Source organism: Cynoglossus semilaevis, chromosome 19 (assembly GCF_000523025.1).
Source record: "Cynoglossus semilaevis isolate Cse_v1.0 chromosome 19, Cse_v1.0, whole genome shotgun sequence".
Taxonomy (NCBI): domain Eukaryota; kingdom Metazoa; phylum Chordata; class Actinopteri; order Pleuronectiformes; family Cynoglossidae; genus Cynoglossus; species Cynoglossus semilaevis.
Genome location: NC_024325.1, coordinates 17,626,207 through 17,642,573, shown reverse-complemented (window position 1 = coordinate 17,642,573; position 16,367 = coordinate 17,626,207). Strand labels below are relative to the sequence as shown.

At 44.4% G+C, this 16,367-nt stretch overlaps 1 protein-coding gene across 1 annotated transcript in view; it reads right to left on the bottom strand.

The window, feature by feature from the left end:
- The window catches only part of nrxn2a (neurexin 2a), a 121,793-nt gene that overhangs the window by 72,934 nt on the left and 32,492 nt on the right, over positions 1–16,367 (bottom strand). The window contains exons 3-7 of the mRNA XM_025065880.1: positions 13,922–14,223; positions 10,714–10,875; positions 5,055–5,484; positions 4,016–4,399; positions 175–378 (exon numbers count right to left, since the gene is read on the bottom strand). Coding sequence (XP_024921648.1) covers positions 175–378; positions 4,016–4,399; positions 5,055–5,484; positions 10,714–10,875; positions 13,922–14,223 — 1,482 coding nt within the window. The remainder of the gene's footprint in view (positions 1–174; positions 379–4,015; positions 4,400–5,054; positions 5,485–10,713; positions 10,876–13,921; positions 14,224–16,367) is intronic.

The window sequence follows — 16,367 nt, the reverse complement described above, 5'->3', positions numbered from 1 at the left end:
AAAAAAACAACTAAGATTTCTAAGCAACTGTGAATGTTGTTATGATGGGATGGTGATGGAGAGTCAGAGAGAAAGACTGATGTACAGTAGGTGACATCCCCTGGAAGATCAACAACCAAAATCTGCCCATGTGTGGACCAGCATCAGCATCATCAGCAGCATCAGCATCATTACCCAGGTTGACCGTCAGCTTCACTCTGCCTCCCTCCAGCTCCAGACGCAGGGTATCAGCCGACTGCTGAGAGGTGGTGGCCACCAGGAGCCCGAAGGCCCTCTGGGACATGAAACGCAGAGACACGTCCTCGGCCTCCGTGTGCATGGTCCTGGGCAGCAGCACCTTCAGATACATGCTGCCGTCGTAGCTGACCGCCGTGGCCTCTGTGGGGTTTCCAGAAACACGAAGAATTAAAAAAAAGAAAAAACAAAACAAAAAGAAAACAGATACCTCATTTTTGTGTGCGTTTATCTCAGGTACAGGCTGATATAATTTTAGATTGCAGTTTCCATCCGTCGCAGCAGATGGCAGAAACAGCCTGGAGCAGATGAAGACAGCGGCAGCAGGATTGCAGTAGCAATCAAATTTCCCAAGGATTTATTCCCATCATCGTGCAACATGAGGGGGATTTTCATATATCCCTCATGCTATTAGCTGCCAATAGATCTGCATAATTTGGCCTGTGTGTGAGGAAAACCATCTGCATAGTAAATGTAGGTCGAGTCACGCTGCTGAAGCTTCGCTGAGCTTCTGAGAAACGCACCGAGCGCTGCCAACATCACAGTGTTGACTCCTGGTAATGAATCACCGCACTGTGAAAACTGTACTCTGATGTACTTTAAATGACTCAAATGCACAACCACCACATTTTATTTCTGCGGTTTCTTTGCAGTGACCCGAGCTAACGTGACACTGAATCATAACGACATCATACAGTCTGTGCATCAGAGCGTCACAGACTGTCACTGTGACAGATTGTATTTGGGAATTTAAATGAAGCTTTTATTTTTGGTGCTGTAACTTGATCAGAATGAAACGCAGAGACACGTCCTCGGCCTCCGTGTGCATGGTCCTGGGCAGCAGCACCTTCAGATACATGCTGCCGTCGTAGCTGACCGCCGTGGCCTCTGTGGGGTTTCCAGAAACACGAAGAATTAAAAAAAAGAAAAAACAAAACAAAAAGAAAACAGATACCTCATTTTTGTGTGCGTTTATCTCAGGTACAGGCTGATATAATTTTAGATTGCAGTTTCCATCCGTCGCAGCAGATGGCAGAAACAGCCTGGAGCAGATGAAGACAGCGGCAGCAGGATTGCAGTAGCAATCAAATTTCCCAAGGATTTATTCCCATCATCGTGCAACATGAGGGGGATTTTCATATATCCCTCATGCTATTAGCTGCCAATAGATCTGCATAATTTGGCCTGTGTGTGAGGAAAACCATCTGCATAGTAAATGTAGGTCGAGTCACGCTGCTGAAGCTTCGCTGAGCTTCTGAGAAACGCACCGAGCGCTGCCAACATCACAGTGTTGACTCCTGGTAATGAATCACCGCACTGTGAAAACTGTACTCTGATGTACTTTAAATGACTCAAATGCACAACCACCACATTTTATTTCTGCGGTTTCTTTGCAGTGACCCGAGCTAACGTGACACTGAATCATAACGACATCATACAGTCTGTGCATCAGAGCGTCACAGACTGTCACTGTGACAGATTGTATTTGGGAATTTAAATGAAGCTTTTATTTTTGCTGCTGTAACTTGATCAGAAGACAAAAATAATCACACCTTCCTCGGTCACACCACGGCACACACTTCAGCCCAGTGGGTGAAGACAAAAATAATCACACCTTCCTCGGGTCACACCACGCCACACACACTTCAGCCCAGTGGGTCGAAAATCTTCATGCATTATTTTAGCAATTACGCTATCAGGCTAATGACATTAGTCTGTATTGTAACAAGCCAGACAGTGTTGGACGACAACACATCATGGCTTGGTTTGTTTTTAACATCCTAACAGCAGCCCAGATAAGAGACATTGTTGGCTGAAAACTGTCCATGAGTTTTGTTTTTATCTCTGCAGTACTGCAAGTTTTCAGGGCTATGGTTAGCTGTAACAGCCCTGGTACAGACACCAGGGCTAATGTTAGGTTACAACAGTCCTGGTACAGACACCAGAGCTAATGTTAGTTTACAACAGTCCTGGTACAGACACCAGAGCTAATGTTAGTTTACAACAGCCCTGGTACAGACACCAGGGCTAATGTTAGGTTACAACAGTCCTGGTACAGACACCAGGGCTAATGTTAGTTTACAACAGTCCTGGTACAGACACCAGGGCTAATGTTAGTTTACAACAGTCCTGGTACAGACAATTGATGTATCCAGACCACAACAGACCAGAAGACAGTTTTCAGAGTCCATAAAATTCAAATGTTAAATATAATAGCTGTAATTGTAATGGACTAATGTACAGATACATATGAACACCTGAAGAATAAAGATAAATAAAGATATTTTGTTCTCTACCTTGAAGCTTCTTTACAGCTTCAGTCATTAACCAAATAAATTCGGTTTTTTTTTAGTTAATCCTGTTAGTATTTATATAATATTAAATGTATACTGGGATCCTCTGAATAAAACTATATAAACCACTGTATGTCGTTACTGTTTGTTTTATTACTGTATTGTTTTGTTCCCGCGCTTTTCTTCACTAATTAATACAACCGTTGGGACCATCTATGGCTGACCGAGATTCACACGGTGACCTGAACGCATCATTATAAGGTCGAGGACGAGGTTCTTGGACCGGTATTTAGTCTGGGAGTCAATATGGAGAACAAGAAAAGAAGAAAAAAAAAAAAAACTCCCGGCGACAGCCTGGTATTTGACCAAGTGCTGTTTAAAACAAACGCTAAATTAGTAACGGCTGCCATTGGGCTTTTCGTTAGCTCTGCTAGCTCCGATAAAATGTCAAGATATAACATTTTACAAAGTATATTGTGTGTGTCAGTGCTGCGACATAATGTACATAAAACATCAATATTTACACAATACAGTTATAATATTCTTAAAAACACAAAAGAAACTTTACTAACCAAAACCTCTCAACGGTTGTACTCATAATCCTCCCTCCGCTCTATCCTCAAGACGAGTTCGGTTACAGATTATCCGTGAGTTCTTTTCTATCGTCGCTAAAACTAAAAGTCCGGTCTGTTCCGTCGTATTTATATATAAGTTTTAAATCGCTTTAGGCTAAGAATGTCCAAAGCTCTGGACGCAGAGAAGACTTAAATTCTCCAGCGTTCAAGTATTTGTGAGACGCTGTTTACTAACTTCAAGACTGTGTGTTTTCTATGACCATCCAATCAAATCACTCAATCAATCAATGTATCTAACGGTCAGTTAGAGGCCTTGTTATGCCAGTGTGACGTCAACTCAAAATCTGATTGGTTAAAGAAACAAATTCGTTTTAGGCTCCCAGTGTGTTGGGCAGATTTCTTTCAAGCTGGCAACACACGAGGCTGAAATATGATTGGCTAAAACTGAAACCTTAAGAGTACGAGACAGGAAGTAGCGCAACAGAGAGAAAAACAGAGAACGACAGTGAATGATGAGCATAGAATACTCTGTACTACTTTATAAATATTTATGATTAATATATATATAAAATAAGTCATTGATTCTGGTACTGTTGGTGTCACACTGTAATGATATAGTAAAATAAGATGTTTAAATAAATAAGCTATTTAAAAATGACACATTCACACACACACACACATATATAAATATATACAGTATGTGTGTGTCCCATGGTCTACCTTACAGTAGATTTATTTAATTTTATTATATGATATATTTTTAGGATACAATATAATTGAAAAAGATTTTTGTCATATTGTTATATATTGTCATATATATTGTACCACTACCCCATGGTGACTCAGTTCCAGAGTGTGTGTGTGTGTGTGTTTTACGTGTTTAAAAAAAGGGAACACTGGATTGGTCCTCACCCTTGTCACAGCTCAGACCCAGGTATCCAGTACTGGCACAGTCACAGACGTGTCGGTTCCATCCCTCCCTGCACTGTCCACCGTTGGCACAGGTGTCTTTGACGCACCTGGTGTGAGTCTCCCTGGTGCAGAAGCTGCTGACACCTGCAGCCGTCTGAATCTCCGCCAGCCTCCACAGGTTACGACTCTGTCCGTCCATGAAGAAGTCCCTCACGCAGCCCACGTAGCCCAGACCCAGGGAGGCGGTCCAGACCTCGGGGGGGAGGACGAGAGCTTGCCGCGCTTCAGGTAAACCTCCGAGGTACATGTCACCGTCCAGGTCAAGGATCTCACTGCCTTCATTAGCAGAGAAGGGGAAACTCTGGCTGTTCACGGAGATAAAGCCTGTGGGGCAGGTAGGCATTAGGAGTGAGTCAACCTGGACAGATAGCACAGCGCTGCAGCAGAGCAGGGAGACAGGTGTGTGTGGGCTGTAGGAAGTGAAAAGTGAGAGCAAACTGTGGGAATCAGGAAGCAGGCGTCAGCGTCGGCTTCTTGTAAAAGGGACATTTTAAAGACAACGTGCTGCCAGATTTTCAGGGATAATAATCGTGTTGGCAGTCGATGCAACAAAAAGTTGGGAGAGAAAAATTCCCCGTCATATTAACAAGCGCTGGAAAATGATAGAAATGTGAAGGAGTCAGTGTAATGTGCTGTGAGGGTTTTTTTTTCTTTCTCTTCTTTCGATTATATGGCAGCATTTGCTGGTTGGAGGTGTGAGAGTGCGTAATTGGGCTCTTGTGAGAGAGGTTAACACACATTTCAAATGTCACACATACATTAGTGCAACTGAAATATTGTCGTAATTAAAAACTGACGCACATGCATATTTCACCCCCTGAATAACGAGCCAACGCTGTGACTGGATCGCTGTGATTCCACATATGGTGATTCCACAGACTGGAACCTTTTCTGCATCGCTGCTGAAACCTGGAGACGCAGCAGCAGACGCAGCACAGACGCTTCCTTCTGCTCTCACAAAAACACACAATCATCTCACCGTTGCGCCCGTTCCTGTGAAGGTCCACGTGGTACCACTCGCCGTCGCTCAGCTGATTGTTACTGGCTTTCGTCTTGATGCTGCCAGAGCCCATGTCCATGACCAGGTAGAGGAATCCGTCCAGCAGCTCCATGGCAAAGAAGTCGGCCCTGGGCTTCCTGTCGGGCTGCGCCCCCTGCAGGCTGCCGTGACTGAAGAGCAGCAGGCCGCTGGGCTCCGTGGTGCGAAAGTCGAAGGATATGGCGCCGGTTCTCTTGGCGTTCCACCTGGGCAGTGTCAGGAAGGCGGACGGCGTGTCAAAGGTGATGGGCTCCAGGGCCTCCACCTTCTCACACCTGAACACCAGGTCGCCGTGGACGGCGATCCTGGAGTCATGCTGCTCCGCCAGCCTGGACAGCTCCAGACGGAACTCATTGTTCTTGTAAACAACCTGGAGAAAAACAGACGCCTTACAGTGAGTTCTAGTGGGTTCTCCATGAGAAAAAAAGAAAGATTTATCATAAAAATCTAGTGGGTTCTCCATGAGACACACACATACATGTATGCATATATGTATATATGTATACATATATATGTATATATGTATACATATAGATATGTTTGTGTATATATGTATGGATTATACATGTATATATATCCATATATGCACATATACACTCCCATATATACATATATTCACATATATATTATAGTTGTACACATGTATACACAAGACCACACACACATATACAGTATATACACATACACAGTCCCTCATCACACATATATATTCACACATATTTATAAGCACGTAGATTATTTTGCTCCAACTGTAGAAAAAGTGTAACAACTGTAACATGAATATTTCTTAATCACTCACACAATTATTAATAATAATTATTCACACCTTCACGGAGCTGTGTGTAGATCACTCTCACACTCTGTAAATACAACACTGTTGGTATCATTAGTACTGCAGTACTTCTGCGTTGGTGAACCATAAATATCTGTCTGACCGACCTGGACACTGACGACACATAAAGTCTTGACGTTGGAAGGGTTTTCTTTTCTTTTTTTTTTTTTCCCCTCCTCTGGTGTCACCTGGTGCCGAGACGATGCGACACATGTGACACCTGCAGCAGCAACAACGGTCGGATGTGGCGTTAAAGTCACAGCTGGGCAGATTCCCAGAACGGTGTCGAATAAAGTCTAAGATTAACCAGAAAGACAAGTGTGTCAACCTGAACACGCCGTCTGTTCCTGCAGCTCAAGGTCACAGCTGACTGTTCTAGATGGTTCCGTCTCCACGCGCAGCACCAGCCTGGATTTACACCAGAACCACCACATGTTTTACAGAATATGTCGAGTCGTCAAACTGGGTCAGGACACGTGTGCCAGAACGCCGCCATTCAAGATTCAACAGTTTATTGTCACATGATCAGACACGGAGTACGTGAATGAATCCAGTCAAACGTAACCGTGAAGTCGCTCCGTGGACACAGAGAACATTCTAGAAGACTCTGAAGTTGATTTAAAGATTACCACAATTTTGATAACAAAATTTTGATTGATAAAAAAAATTGATTGATAAAAAATTGACAACATAATTTTGATGGTTGATTTAAAGAAAAAAAATACAGTACTGTATATATTTATATATATTTATGTGAATAATTTTTAAATAGTTTCTACAGCTTATTCACTATATATATGTATTTATATGTATGTATATATATTACATACATGTTTAAATATACACATATATTATTAATATTATCATTACTATAATAATAGTAACAGTAGTAGTGGTAATGCTAGTATGCTAATTGTAGCATGCAGTCAGACCTTTTTCTACCAGTCAGGGAGAGTAAGTATAATGTAGTAATGGACTCAGATACAGATACTTCAGGACATATCAGTAACTGTGGTACCGACTCGTCCCTGGAACAAACAGCTGCCGAGTTCTTGTTCCTAAATTTGAGTCTTTTTTAAATCCCGGCCTCATCGACATGCAGAGCAGCAGAGAACAGTTCTGTGGTAAGTCACCTCCAGCCCATAGTAATCTGCCTCATCACTCTGTGACCAGTCAGAGCCTGAGGTGACACACACACACACACACACACACACACTGCAGCTGAGAGGTAATTTGAGCCAATATCACACCGTCTCAGTGTGACTAATTAAGCAGTGAAATCAGATGGTGAGGCCGACCGTCCAGAAATGAGATGGAACGTGTGATTCTGAGGCGGGAAAGAGGAGACAGAGCGTTAGCAGCTGTGAGACGACATCGTTCAGAACCAACCGCCGAACGGATGACGGGCTCAGAGAAAACTGCAGCATCCGACCTACAACGACCAACGACGGAGGAGACTGAGGCTGTCAGGGTGGGAGTGACGGTGAAGGGGGGGGCAATGAGGACCGTTAACTAGAAGGTCAAAGGTCACGAGATAATTCCAGTAATAATAACTGAGTCCATTATTCACAGTGTGAGTCTCTGGAACTGCCACAGGAGGCGCCATTAGTGATATGGTGGCTCCTCTGGGAATCAAACCCAGGACTCTCTGCTTACAAGGCTATAATGCTGTGTCAGTGGACACAGGGTCAGAAAGGTCACCGGGTCAGTCGCTTCTTCTGGGATTTTTTTTTGTTGTTGTTTTTGTGCCAGAGAGGACAACGGTCGTTCTGACATGGAGCCAAAAAGGTGAAAGAGTTTAATCACAAATAAATCTAAAAAATAAATAAAAAATTCAGACTTATGGTCTCATGAACACCGTCCGTAATGTTGTCCAAAAATGTCTGAAGAAAGACGTTGTTTTTTAAGCACGAGGTTTGTAAAGATCCAGGTTCTTTCAGAAAATATAAACATTAAGTAAAGATCCAGGTTCTTTCAGAAAATAAACTAAACAGAAAATGAAAAAAAATTAAAAGACTGAGAAATCTGTTTTTTTATCAACAGGAAAATGTCGTCGTCCAAAGACGACTCTGAAGGTAACGTAACTCACACGGACTGTGTACGTCATGACCAGGAGAAAAAAAAAAAACTTCACCAAAACTTCAGGACAAAATTCTTTCAATGTCGTCTGAAAAAGTCCTGATACGCTCAGGCAGTGACAGACGGCAGCAGGTGGAAAATGACGACTTTCTCTGCCGCAGTCTTCATCGCCAAATTGGCTGCAATCTCTGAAGCATTAAAAGAAGATGAACCTAATGATGTTGTCTGGAATATCCTGTGGCTGCACACACGCACGCACACACACACACGTAGCGACACACTCCAGGCCAATACCACTTCAAAGCTCCATCCATCTCTCCCTGTGACTTGTTGTGCTGCAGACGTTGGTCTGGATGTGGCCATTATTTTTTATGTACCTGATGAACCTGGTGGCCTGGACCCAGCAGCACTACATCTTTTACCATGTAACATCCAGACCGGCTGCGGCTCTGTGCATTCAATAAAATGAGACAGTTACTGCCCTAAAAAGACCCATTGCTTTACACAATAAATTTTTCAAGCACTTCTTCCTCCCCTCTCCTCTCCAAACGGACACGTGCTAAAGGTTTAATACGTCGGAGTTTCCTAGAAAATAAACCACAGATTACATAAAATAAAAAAAAAATTAAAAAAAACCCCACAGGCTCCTCAGACGTCGGCCACTTCCAACAGGTCACTGAAACTATTTCCTTTTTCCTCTTTGCCGTCATCTCAAGTTAAAGAAAAATCACCAGTAGGTGGTAGTAATGTTGAAACTATTTCCTTTTTCCTCTTTGCCTCATGTCGTCATCTTACGTTAAAGAAAAAAATCACCAGTAGGTGGTAATAGTGAGCCCTAAATGCGATGAACCTGCATATAAAAATGTATTAACGTCTTGAAATAAAGCGACAAATAAAGTCAGAATCTCAGGATTCAACATTTACGTGTGTGACATATTCTAACGTTTTTCTATGTAGATCTGGGCCACAAGGTGGCAGAAGAAGAAGAAGTTTCCCATTACAGTCCAAATACAGGCTGAGATAGGCTAGAAATGTTTCAGCAAAATAGATGAATAAAAAGGTTTAATATTTTTTTAGAGAAATGAAAACACAGGGTTTTTTTATTATAATTTTCTAATTTCACAGAAATTTCTAATTTCTAATTTTATATTGCATAGGAATTGCACCCCCTGCAGGGGAGGCAGGAAGCTTCTATTTTTGCCACCTTTTCTCTCAGTTCAAACCCATTTGTGTGGCCCAGTCGTAGTAGGTCTAAACAGCGCCATCACCAGTCACACCACCCACACGCTGGAGGCTGCAGCTCTGGCAGAGGAACAGGGGAAAAGGGACAGGAATAGAAGCTTATTTTTATTTCAGTGGATCCATGATGCACTCCGTTAGTGTGTAGGTTTGTCATGAACGGAAAAAAAGAAAAAAAAAAAGGAGAGAAACCTCACGTGTCGACAAGCCTTCCTGCTCCAGGTCCACGTTGGAGGAGTTCTAATTTTATCAGACGTATTTATAGATATTTTACTGTAGTAAAAAGTACACGAGGGAAAAAATGAAAGAATAAATGAATTAAATAATGTTACAGATTTCTTACTGGGACGAGTTGGTTTGACTGAGGTTAAAGCACTGGTTCGCGGCACCTGAGAGAGGCCGTATATGTTTTATTAAATCAGGAAACTACTAGTTTTTTTAATATTGATTTCTCTCTCTGATCCTACTACTACTACTGGAGACATTCAAGCACGCAGCAAGGCACTGTCCCTCCATCAGGGGGCGCCACAGCGGCGGTTATTAGCCCAGTATTTCAGAAGAAGAAAACACAGACAGATACAGAGTTTTTTTTTTTTTTTTTTCATTTACGATCTGTTATATGTTTTGGTCGCATTTCCTCACTGGACCACAGAGTGATTTTGATTGGACGCTGTGATCGTCTGATAACCAATCACAGGCTGCCCACGCCTGATGCCCTCTCTGATGGTGGGAAGCCCACCGTTGAGCCACAATCATTAACCCTTCAACAGCCAACCTTCAATCATCTTTTCTGCTCCACCGTTAACATTAACTGAGGCATGACTTAATACTCCATTAGGGGGAGCCAGAGCACTTCAGAGGAGGTGCGAACCAACAAATGTAACCTCACTGATTTACATGAGAATTAACAGATGGAAAAACAATACAGAGTTCAGGTCTGAAAATCCACCCTCAGTTTGTGTGTGTGTGTGTGTGTTAATGTATGTGGAGACATGCGTGGGTGCAGTGGTTTATTTGCTCCCGGGGGAGGGGGGGGGGAGGGGGATCGACCCTGATCTAAACTCCCCGGCTCAGTGTGATCAATGTGGAAATGCAGCTCTGGGTTCAAAGGCGCGGAAGAGTTGGAGGAAAGAGTACAGACTGAGTGTGTGTGTGTGTGTGTGTGTGAGGAACAAATAAGCAGATGCATCAGTTCTCCTACATATATTAGGTGCTGCTCTCAGCGAGACGTTCCCTCAGGAATGTTCCGATGATCATTCCGTGCACGCCGCCGCGTCCTCTGGGCTACGCCCCCAAACAATCCAACAGCTCCGCAATCAATCAATACGAACGTGAGCGAGGCGACTGTCAGTGCACACATCACACCCTGCACCACAGCCGGGTCAGTGCTACAGGGGAGGAGGGGGTGTGGGGGAGGGGTGGAGGTCAGGGGGTCACCGCTGTACTCACGTTTTTCAGACAGCCCATGAAGTTGTTGCTGACCGGGGAGCCCGGCAGGTCGGCCGTGTTCTGACTGCCCCCGATGTAGAAGAGATCGTCGGAGCCCAGCATGGTGTAGTCCTCCTGGGTGTAGCCAGTGGTGGTGAGGATCCCGTCCACCAGGATGGTCACCTACGGACAACCACAGAGGGAGAGTAACGGGGGGTGGGGGGAGCATTAGAAAATAAAAGTCAGATCAAATTTTAACAAACAAGTCAAATGATTAAAGAGGAGGACGGAGGAGTTGGTGGGAGATCACGGGTTCGAATCCCGCCCTGATTCCAGCCAACTGGAGGAAAAACCAGAGGAGGACCAGAGTCCGGGTGTGAAACCAGTGACGACTGTTCAGATGTGACTGTTGATACAACCAGGATTTGAAACAAAACTTTGAGTTTGTCTGTAGGAACGGAGAGGAAATTAGTACCAGTACCAGTACCAGTACCAGTACCAGTACCAGGCCCAGTGCTACGTGCCGCTCCAGTGGACAGATGGTGAATTGTTGTTTCTACAAAACTGTTAGCCACTGATGTAGGTGGCAGCGTTGTCTTTAGTGTCTCCTCACAGCAGGAAGTGGTTCTGGGATCAGTGCAGTCAGAGAACAGAGGAAATGGAAATGAACAGATGAAAAGAACAATAAAGAAATAAATATATGCCTGTTGCCATGACAGTGAGCTGGGAGTTAACGTGTACTGCTGATCGAAACACGACGGCGGCTCTCACGTCAAACACCAGAGACGTTGGTGACGCATCGGAAAAAAACGGAGAGTCCACGATGAAAAGAAATTTAGAGGAAGCTCCGCCCACTTTCCATGTGTGGACGGGCTGTAACAGCATCATTAAAGTGTCAACAGACACAAAACCACAGACCAATATGGTCCAGGATGTTCTCCAGAACACTCAGAGGGACTGAGGACTGGTGAGCAGCTGAAAGAAGAACTGGTATGAACCACAGCCTGATAATTAGACTGAGAACAAGAGACAGAACACACACACACACACACACACACACACCGTGTTGGAGTGGTGTTCTGTTCTGTCCCATAAATACATGAATGCATCATTAATAAAGGTCAGAAAAGGAGGACGGAGGAAAAACAATCACGGAAACGACAGGAGAAAAAAAAGGGAAAAAAAAAGGAGAGGGATTGAAACGGAGATGGAAGTTGGAGGAATTCTAGCCTGAAATTCAGCAGCGGATCAAATAAAATGTTTCCACCACGGCTCCCCCGAGAGTTACAGTCCCCGCGATCCCCGTGTCAGGGAGGTAAGGTATCTGAGGGGGAGGCAATTTACACGGGGATAAAATGGAGGCGTGGAGAGGGTTAAGGGTTGGATTTCCTGCTGCTCCTCTGGAAGCTGAGGTCAGGAAATAGATCTGAGGGGAAAGTCAAGAAGATGAGACCAGGTCAGGTGACCAGGTCACGTGACTAGTTCAGATGTAACCAAGTAGGGTTGGATTTCCTGCTGCTCCTCTGGAAGCTGAGGTCAGGAAATAGATCTGAGGGGAAAGTCAAGAAGATGAGACCAGGTCAGGTGACCAGGTCACATGACTAGTTCAGATGTAACCAGCTGAAATGTTACCAGGTGAAATGTTACCAGGTGAAATGATAGATGTAACTAGCTACCAGGTGAAATGTGACCAGGGAACCAGCTGAAATGATACCAGGTGAAATGTTACCAGGTCATGTGACTAGTTCAGATGTAACCAGCTGAACTGTGACCATGTCAGATGTGACTAGTCAGTAAAGACGGGAGCCACGTGTGAATGTGAAGGACGTGTGTCGTGTTTGACAAAAACACATTTTCCATCCAGTCGAGGCCGCCGGCTGACTGTACTTCAGGCGAGTACTTCATCGTGGAGAGTACTGATGAGTACCGCCTTACATCTCAGAACAAAGGAGCCGTACGGTGCGGTCGGTTCCACAGTCAGTGTCAGAGTGAAGTCCTCTGGAAACTGCTGACATGTTGAGTTAATGACCCAGGAATATTTATCACCGCTGGTGTCATCAGGTGCAGCAGATGAATATGGAGTGAGTTTACATTAGAATATGATTAGCTCTGCTCCGATGGTCTGACTTCAGACGTGTTGGCGTGTGAGAAAGAAACCAGAAAAGAAAAAAAAAAAAGTCCAGGCTTGGTTGAGAGGTTAGTTCTTTAGATCTGAGCAGAAGACAAAGGTTGGACGAGAGGCCGAAGCAGCAGCAGAAGATGATGAGGTACCAGAAGTTTCCAAAGTCAGAGGAGGAGCAGCAGCAGCTGAAGTCATAAAGGAGATTAGCTAGCTGACGTAGCACGAGAAGAAGAAGAGGAAGAAGAAGAAGAAGAAGAAGAAGAAGAAGAAGAAGAAGAACGGCCGCAGCTACTGCTAACGTTTACTACAGGAGCTAACAAAGCTTTGATCGCTGGTCTGTGGACAGAAGACAGAGGTGAGACCGTGGACAAAAACACTCCACAGACCTGTTAAACAGACGGTTATTGTTTTTCCCGCCTCCATCGAGACGTTAACTCCGTATGAATATTTCAGAAAGTACTGCGAAGTAGAGCTGTACTGCGAGGCAGACTAAAGCGACCGCACGTTGAAGTGAGTTAGTTCAGGAACTGTGCACTGGACGGTGGACAGCTTTAATGAATATGAAAACCTACAGCCGACCTGGACTGTAGCGGGGAACAGTGTGTACGACTGTAGTCATTATATAAGCTTCATTTTTTTCTCCCCCTCCCCCTCCTCCCATCCTGACCCCCGCGGCTCTGCTGCAGTCTGGTGTCTCTGAGAGGAAGACTCTGGTCCGACTATCATTATACATTATTATTATTATTATTATATAAGATATATAAATATATATTTGCCTCTCTACTGTCTTTAATTCTAAAGATCCAGAACTGTTGGGGGTCCGCACCATAGGGATCGTGGACCCCCTGTGGAACACTTCAGGCTGATTCTCCAAAAAGTGAAAACTTTTATTGGTGCTATTTTTTTTTTCAACCATTTTATATTTCACTGCTACCTTTTCATTAAGAATAAAGGACTTTCAACATAAGGCCCCTGGTCCCAGTGCAGGACCATGTGCCTGAGATACTTCAAAGACAGAACTAATGGAATGCGGATCTAATTACCACCCAGACAAATGTTGCCCGATCAACAGGAAGAGAGGAAATAAAGCCAAAGCTGCGTCCGCACCTGTCGCAGGTTGCGCGTGACTCGGACATCGTGCCACACGTTGTCGTTGAACTTCCCGCTGGAAGGTTCCACCAGGGCCTCGAAGGCCCCGGAGCCCAGATTGATGACCAGCCACAGAGCTCCGTTCCTCAGGGAGAGGTTGACGTAATCGGCAGACTTCCCCGTGTGCAGCAGCAGGCCGTTCCTCTGCAGCGTGCGGAAGGACAGCGTGATCTCGTCCAGGCTGCTCTGGATGGGCGTCTGCGACAGGTTGTAGCTGAAGAACTCGTTTCCTCTGAAGGTCGCCACGGAATCCTCCAGACCTACGACGGCAGATGGAAATCTTAGAAACGTCCTCCTGTCATTGGGTTCAAGTCTAACATTTAAACTGTGCTGAAACAAACAGCTAGCATCTGCACTGTTATATATGTGAGTTCTGTATTTATGGAATATAAACTCCAGATTATTTTACAGTTGAAATGAAGCACTGAAGGTGAAAGAAAAACTCTGGTTAAATCTATACTGTATGTCTGAGGTTTTACAACACATCTCTAAGGAAATATATTTCCAGTAAATGTATGGTAAATTGTATTGGCTCATATGTTTCTCCACAACTGCTCCAATAAACACAGCGTTCAGATTCAATTTTACAAAACGATAGATGTTAAAGAAATCTTTATGTTTTTATATCAAAACATAACATAAAAAAACAAATAAACAGACAAACAGACGCAGAAGTAGACAGAGAGACTGCAGCGTAGATAAACAAGGAGGTCGTCGGAGATAAAATAACTAGCTACAAAACAAAATACTTCTGCACTGCTTGATGGTTTAAGGCCCAGGTAGATCAGTACAGCTGAGCAGCTAGAAAAACTACTAAATAGCTAGCTAGCTAGCTAGCTAGATAAACAGCTTTAAACCAAATAGCTAGTTAGATATATACTCAGCTAGCTAGCCATTTGCCTAATGCTACCTACATAACTAAGTAGCAGTAAAAAGCCAAAAAGCTAGCCAGAACGCTAATCAGAGTGGCTCAGATACAGTAGCTACTTGTCTGTTGTACAGAAACACGTCTTGATTGTTAGACATGAAGCTAAAGTCACGTGAAGCTACAGTATCTGTAGGCTATACGGCTAAACGACAAAACAGTCGAGCGTAGAGAGCAACAAGGCTAAAAACATCCCTTTATAGCTAAATGCTACAGTTAGCCATGGCTAAAAAGGCAATAGATGAAGAAAAACAATAGGATTTTTTTTTACTAGAAATAGAAATACATAAATACATAAATACATAAGGTACAGAGAGAAAGCTAACTTAACAGCTAGCTGGATACACAGATAAATATATGGATATATTCACGTCCACTCTGTAAGTGATCGAATCAACAGTGACGTTCACATCGTCTGGTGCCGCAGTGAGTGAAATGAATAGCTGGCGTCGTACCGTCAACTACGCTCTCACACGGTTACTGAACTCATGAGTGGATCAGTTCCCCGTCTGCAGAGACACTGCTGAGCACACGGCTTCAAATAAGAGGGATAAGCTGCCTCTTAAGCCCGCGCCTGTGTGTACAGTGAACGTCGGCGTCTGAACTCCACAGTCACTTTAAGCCGGCGGGATCAGTGGATCCCATTAGTGTGTGGTGTTTAAACACTGCACTGCCACAGCCTCTGAGCAGCCGCCGCAGCCGCCGCCGCCGCCGCCTGGTTCAGTCCACGCTGCCCGAGTCACAACCAACAAACAAACACCTGAAGGTCTGAACGTCGGAGAGAAACCTGGGTCCATGTGTCAGGTGGACGACCTCAGGGTCAAAGGTGACGTCTGACCTAAAGTCCAGAACACAACGGGTCCTGGAGAACTGAATCTGATCCTGTTGGACCAGAACCATCAGATACACATCAGATCAGTACCAGCTGTTACTGTGGACTAGTAATACCGCACCATCGTTGAACCATCGTTGAAGATTTTCAAAATTAAACAACTTAGTATCGGAATCTGAATGACCTTTGAATGAAAACAGTCACGAGTTCTGACTGGATTCTTTATGAATCAAGTACATTTTTTCATGGTTCCACTGCGGCCCGGTACTAAATGACCAGCACTGGTCTGCGGACCAGGGGTTGAGAACCCGTCTTCTTAGATGGTTTTTCAAAGCAGACAGTGATGATAAGCTGCTGTAGTTAAATATGTACCACAGCGCCACCATCCTCACCTACATCACCATGGCTACGGCTACAGCTACGACACCAACGTTAACTTGGTGCTAATAGATCTCCGTGTGGAGCGGGAGCGCCGACTCAGCAGAACTCCACTGCAGCACCACCCGCTGTCCTGTCAGTGTCTGCTGCAGCCCCCTCTACAGTCGGAACACGGACACTGCTGTCCTCGAGGTGCCGTTCCTGGACAGATCAGTGGATTTGTAGCACAGCTGCAATCATGAGGGGAGATAAACCAACCCCCCCCTCAC